This window comes from Arachis ipaensis, chromosome B01 (genome assembly GCF_000816755.2).
Source record: "Arachis ipaensis cultivar K30076 chromosome B01, Araip1.1, whole genome shotgun sequence".
In the NCBI taxonomy this organism is placed as follows: Eukaryota; Viridiplantae; Streptophyta; class Magnoliopsida; order Fabales; family Fabaceae; genus Arachis; species Arachis ipaensis.
This window is the reverse complement of record NC_029785.2, coordinates 14430054-14436887: the sequence shown is the minus strand read 5'-3', so window position 1 is coordinate 14436887 and position 6834 is coordinate 14430054. Positions and strand designations below refer to the sequence as shown.

General features: G+C 35.7%; 2 protein-coding genes across 2 annotated transcripts; one reads left to right on the top strand and one right to left on the bottom strand.

The window, feature by feature from the left end:
- On the top strand, positions 239-4963 carry LOC107646916. Its single transcript, XM_021117846.1, is given in 13 exon segments — positions 239-500; positions 880-949; positions 1265-1331; positions 1595-1678; positions 1824-1943; positions 2306-2764; positions 2989-3398; positions 3503-3602; positions 3704-3763; positions 3869-3955; positions 4068-4196; positions 4649-4767; positions 4769-4963. Coding segments are annotated over 13 exon segments (1860 nt in total). The 5' UTR covers positions 239-409; the 3' UTR covers positions 4833-4963.
- Positions 6277-6834, bottom strand: LOC107616747 (STS14 protein; the record flags this gene model as incomplete). Its single annotated transcript, XM_016318682.2, is given in 1 exon segment — positions 6277-6834. A coding segment is annotated over 1 exon segment (382 nt), but the record flags the coding sequence as incomplete, so codon positions are not given.

The window sequence follows — 6834 nt, the reverse complement described above, 5'->3', positions numbered from 1 at the left end:
AATATTGTGTTGTGAGTGCTTTCATATTGTTCTTGTGTTGGACATTTGTGTCGTTTACTCTTTTAATAATATAAAAAATAGAAACAAAATTTTGTCAGAAATCTCTCTGTTTCTATTTTTTCCATCACTTTATTCCTATGTAAAAATCCTAAGTCTAAAATGCTTAGCTAGATAACTTGTACCAAGAGGACAATCTGTTATCCTTGAGACCTTGATTTATTATTTTTCTTCCTTTCGTCTTCTTTCTTCTCTCTCTGAAGTGAATTTGGATCTCTGTTCTCATTTCTCAAGAAACGTTAGAGAGAGAGAGAGAGAGAGAGAGAGAATCCTCTTTTGGACGTTTTGACTTTTGTAACAAAGCAGTCGCCGTTCTATAAATAAAAACACACTTAGCTTAAAAATAAGGAAAATGCTGCTTCAAGAACCCCAACCCCAACGAGCAACACTACTTTTAATTCATGTCTTCAATGCAATATGTAAAAGGCAATCATTCACAAAAGGTTATACCTTAGCATAAGCGAGGGGCTCATTGGTCAAAACTCTCATTATTTATTATACACAGCAAGCAAAGTAAATGATCCCTTTCAAGGGTAACCTGAAATTCTTGGAATCTACTTTCTACTTTCTATTCCTATTCTGGAATAGTGCTGCTTCTTCTTCTTCTGCATCATTTTCTTCCTCTCTTTCTGTGTTCTTACTTGTTTAGCTCCTGGGTAGGATGCTAACTCATGCTGCTTTCTTTCTCTTTTTTTTTTTCCATTTAAAAAAAAAAGTTTTTTTGCACATTTGCTGTATTACTTTCTGTTAAAACAGGACACTTTTTTTTTTCTTTCTGAAACAGAGGTAACTCACATTTTGTTTTCTTCATGGTTTTTTCAGGCATGGAGCTTGAAGGGGTTAAAAAAAATATGGAACTGAGGTTGGTTTCAAGGCACAAGCGTTCAAAGAGGTGCCCCTTCTGTGGAATATTTATACACTTATAACATTTTGCATTGAAGAACCATTTTTTGAGTGGAAAATTTTCACGAATGTAAACACAGCATATGAACCACATTCTCTGAAATGTTTTCACATAACTGAGAATTTCACATTGAGACTTGAGAGTAAAGTGGTGTCCATTTTAGATTCTAAATTCTCACTCTTACTATTGTCAAACACCATTTTGAGAATTGGGAGTTCGTGAATGCACCTCCCAAATAAAAGTTCAGATCCAGATATAAACTGATTCTAATCTTAACCGTTTCTTCTCTCTTTGTAATGGCAGCTTTCCTGATAAGAAAAAGTTTGAGGAGGATAATACAGACACTGAGGCCACAGATAGAATTAAGCTGGTATAACCAATTTCTCTATTATTTCATCAAGAAAATGTCATCACTGTTTTTCTTTCAGCCTTTTCTTTTTGTAGATACTGCTTCTTGTAAATGCATTGTGAGATATGCATGTATTTCTTTCTAAGCAAATATTTTGGCATTATCCAATGTTGTATAATCGTGACCTGCGAAGATATTGTTGGTGTAGTTTAGTTTAATTGCTTCTGGACAAAGTTTATAAGTGAGAATTTCATTGCTGAAGTGTGGCATTAATCTGATTTCAGGATACTGGGTACCTCACAGAATGCTGTAATTCTAGGACAAAACAAACAGCTACAAATGATGCTGAATTTACTCTGAAGCAAGAGGTACAAATACAGTTCTTGAAACTGCTCATAACAATTCCCTTTTTGACATGTTCTAATTCAACCGTATTTTTGTTCTGCATAATTCTGCCTCATGTAATAGCTGTGTTTTACATTTTTTTTTTTTTGGGAATTATCTTTGTTGCAGATTCTACAACTTGAGAGAAGACTGCAATACCAATTTGAGGTCCGAAGCACATTAGAAAAGGCGCTTGGATACCGACCTTCATCATCTCTTGCTAGTTCCAATGATACAATAGTACCCAAGGTTGGGACTTCTTCTTTTGGCACAACAAGTGCGTGCATTGCTTCTATTGTCAACATTTTTGGCCCCATTAATCAGTGGACTGTTTTATGTATGCTATCATGAAAACTATAGAGGAACATTGACAATGAAATTGAAACCATATTATATGGTTTCTCCTAATTTATGCTAGCATGGGGTGCATAATTTTGTGGCTCAACCCTGCTTTGTGTCTGCTATTCTAAGATTATTATGCAGTCTATCAATGAATGCTGCATTCTCTTTAGAGTCCACTGTGAATAAAATCTTTTTTAAGAATTTTTTGTTCATGTTATGCTCTTTGTTTGTCAAATTTTAACCACTTTTCTTTTTCTTTTTGACTTCAGCCAACCACAGAATTAATTAAGGAAATTGCAGTGTTAGAGTTGGAAGTTGTGTATTTGGAACAACATCTCCTCTCCTTGTATCGCAAAGCATTCGATCCGCAGTTACCCTCTGTCTCTCCACCCACCAAGGAGGAAAGAGTAGAGTCTCCTCTAATAACAACTCCAAGAGCAAGATACACTGAAGTTTCTAGGCCTCATGAGGTCTTAACCGAAAGAGAATGTTCTGCAGTTCAATCCAACAGTCATATGCTTGATACTATTAGAAAAGAACATACTAATGGATATAAAGTTGAGACTCCGGAGAAAGAACATAGTGTAAGTCAGCCAGAAGAACAGCATTTAGATTCTGGTGTATATCGTTGCCACTCTTCGTTATCCCATTGTCCAGCATTCGCAACAGCACAGTCTCCTACAGCATCCTTGCGAGCTTGTCATTCGCAGCCATTGTCCATGATGGAGGTAAATCACATAATGAGAAGTTTTAGGGTGCTTTTGGTTTGCATTTTCATTTTAATGTTTTACTTGAGTTCATACTTTGGATTTAAGTGCCCGCAATTAGATCCTTTTTTACAAAACTTCTTCTATGCACTTTATTGAGAAGTTCTACCATGTCCACTTCTCTTTACAACTATTTCAGTATTTATTTGCCTTTTATGGATTCTGACTGTTGATTTTTTTTACAGTATTCCGAAAATGTTGATGGTTCATCAAATATAATCAGCCTAGCAGAGCATCTTGGCACGCGAATATCCGATCATATTCCAGATACACCTAACAAGCTTTCTGAGGATATGGTGAAGTGCATAGCAGCTATATACTGTAAACTTGCAGACCCGCCTACGACGAATCCTGGCCTTTCCTCACCAAGTTCATCCTTGTCTTCAGTTAGTGCATTTTCTGTTGGAGATCATGGTGATATGTGGAGTCCAGGTTTCCGGAACAATTCGTCTTTTGATGTACGGTTAGACAACCCTTTCCATGTGGAAGGGCTCAAGGAGTTTAGTGGACCTTACAGTACCATGGTTGAGGTATCATGGATTTACAGAGATAATACCAAATTGGGTGATACAGAACAATTACTCCAGAACTTCAGGTTTAGATTAAGATCATAAATGTTTCACATAAAAAAAGTACATAGATTATTGAAATTCTTTAATCTCTTGATATTGTAATGGACATGCCTCTATGTTGTTTCAGGTCAATTATTTCTCGACTAGAAGACATCGATCCAGGGAAGTTGAAACACGAGGAGAAGCTAGCTTTCTGGATCAACATACACAATGCTTTAGTGATGCATGCAAGTTTCTTGAAAACCATGTTTTTCTTTTATTATTTCTCCTCTTCTTTCACTTGATTTATTGTGTTAAAAGTTAAAACCTCTTGTTTGGTTTCTAATAGGCATTTTTGGCTTATGGTATCCCACAAAACAATGTGAAGAGAGTCTTTCTTTTGTTGAAGGTATAAACTGAAAACTGAGATGCAGATTCAATCATTTTAATTAAAGGATGAGCCTTTTAGGCCTATTTTCCTTGACTAACATGCTCAACCACTTGCTCTTTACAGGCTGCATATAATGTTGGAGGTCATACAGTTAGTGCAGACACAATACAGAGTGCTATACTGGGGTGCCGAATGTCGCGTCCTGGACAGGTGGATCATGTCTAAATTTTTGAGCAATATCTTGCTATTTCTTTAACTTGTCAAGTATTTTCATGCTACACCATATTTAGGACTTCCTCTTCTAACTTCCTTCTTCTTGAAGTGGCTACGAATGTTCTTTTCTTCAAGAACGAAATTCAAAGCCGGAAATGGACAACAAGCATATGCAATTGAGCATCCTGAACCTCTTCTACACTTTGCACTCTGCTCTGGAAACCATTCCGATCCAGCGGTACATTATTCGAATCTTGATGCTATGTCAATCATTGGTATTTCTTTAGAAAGTAACCTTGCTTCATAGATAGATATAAGCACTCAAATTGAACACAAATTATAAAAAAAATCATTTGTTAAAATTGTTTTCATGCTAGCATTTCACTATACCATATTACATTACAAGAATTTCATTACCATGTATACAAGGATTTTATGTACCAGAATGGACTAATATATATAGCAAGAAATCACCATGCTTCCTGAAAGGTAACATAGGTGGACCATTCCATGTGATAAATATGATAGAACCAAAACAATTTCACGGGTGGAAAGTGGAAACTAAACAAGAAAACGTGCATTGACAAACATATGATCGTACTGTAATACTAATTACTATCTCCTTTTTCATTTTCACATGGCTGCCTAACATTAATTTGTCATTTGTCTTGTAATGAAAATTTTTCACAGGTACGTGTATATACACCAAAGAGAGTGCTTCAAGAACTAGAAGTAGCCAAGGAAGAGTACGTTCGTGCCACTTTTGGGGTACGAAAGGACCACAAAATACTTTTACCGAAGCTCGTTGAGCATAGAATGGATTCCACACAATTTCTCTTTTAGATATCTCATTCCTAAGGATTTGGTAAAGTGATTGCTTTGGTTACATTGTTTGGGCCTATGTATTCTTTTGTACAAAGTAGAGAGGGTAGATTCCAATAGCAATATCTTACTACTAAGAACTAATGTGTATTATTTTGCATTTTGTTATTTTTTTTTCCGATGGGGTTGTAGTAAGTAATGGTAGTAGTATATGTAATGTATCAAAGTGATTCTGCCGTGAGCAATATAAATTATCTTGAGCTATAATTGATTGTCATTTGGACCCCAAAACTAAAAATAGATTTTATTTCCTTCTTCAATATTGACAAAATTTTACAAAGAAAATCTCATCAGAAACAGTGAAAGATACAATGTCTTGGGATTCACATGTTCACGTGAACTCCAGGTACAAATTTCGTCGGTGCAATTAAGTTACTATCCTTGTCATTTGTTAGTTTTTTCATCTTAAAAATTGGGTTGAAAAACTTTAACTAAACGAATCTTGAAACTGAAATAAAAACGGTTAGGAATCTTGTTTGGTGTCAAATTTAGACGTCATGTATAGGCTTCATAGAATATTACTCTTAAGACTCTTTGAAGTAATATACGTAGACTGAAAGAACCGTAACTAACACATTGGTTGGGAAGAAAATCAACTGACAAAATGAAATATATTATTATAATTATGAAAAAGTTCAAAGATTAGTATAATTTATTATTTTTTACATTACTTTTAGTCATTAGTTTAATTTTTTTTATCTAACAATCTAACAATAAACTTTTAGTTTATACTTTTAAATATTATTGACTAACTGTTACCAAAAATAATAAATTCCTCTGCCTTCTATATTGTTCGTTATTATTATTATTATTATTAGGAAAAGTATATGAAATCAAAATGTGACCAGTCAAAAAGTAAATAAAACCGTTTAATTAAAATCACTTTTTGAATAATATGTTTGAAAACTGCTCCTGAGATCACGGATCACAAACCAAAACCCGATTTTTCATGGAACCCAAACACATTTTGGCTGATTTTTGGTCGATATGCTTTTGGTTCCCTAGTTGTTCTCTTATTATTATTATTATGGAAAGTTAAAGTCCTAAGTTTGAGGCACGGAAGGGGAAAATGCATTGCGGCCTGAAAGTCCCTTTCTATCGAATTCGTTGCGTTTCCATGCTATGTGGAATAATTATAGGTGTTGGCTTAAAAAAAAAAAAGAAAGCTAGTGTTTAAATTTCTGTTGTTGGTTGATTATTGACTAATAAAAATAGGGTTTCCAGTTATAAAAGAAAGTTAATAAATTATAGTTGGGAGGACTTGGAGTAGGTTCAAAATAATATAATAGGAAAACATTAATTGGATCAGAGATCATTGATTGATATTTCAATAACCGTGGCCCAAATGCAAATGGTCTCCTCCTTGAAAATAAAGAAAATATTAAAATAAATGAAGATCGATCTCATTTCGTGTGTAAGAGGGAGACAAGAAGATCTCTTAACTAGTAAACAAGATTCATTATTATTAGTAGCAAACTGGGAATCGCATCATGCCAAAAGGGTTCAATGACCTCAAAAGCCCAATCTCAGCACCATTCTAGTTAACACTAAACGGAAATGCCAACTTTAACATACACTCAGCAACTATCACAATTAAGAAATAGAGCATGGGTCAGTATGGACTCTCCCCAAAGTAATTCCCAGGTGGATTATAGAAACAAATGGTCAAGCTAGCATCCTCCTTAACGCACGTGGCTTGAGCGCACCCCAACATAATCGATTTCCTCCACACCACCTGCGTGTAAACACCGCACCTGTGATTTGGAACGCAAGAATTGTTGGCGTGGTTGTAATATTGCTTTTGCCTCACCCACTCTTCCACCGCTATGCGGGGCGTCACGGCTCCGCCACTTGTCATTAGCTGGTTGGCGCCGTACTTGCCGGCTGTCAGGTTGGCGAACTGGCAGGCCATCTTGTCCCTCTGGAGCCGGACGAGTCGGCTTGTGGCGTTAGCCAGCTGCTGGCTCCAGATTAGGGGCTGAACGCCCACCGCG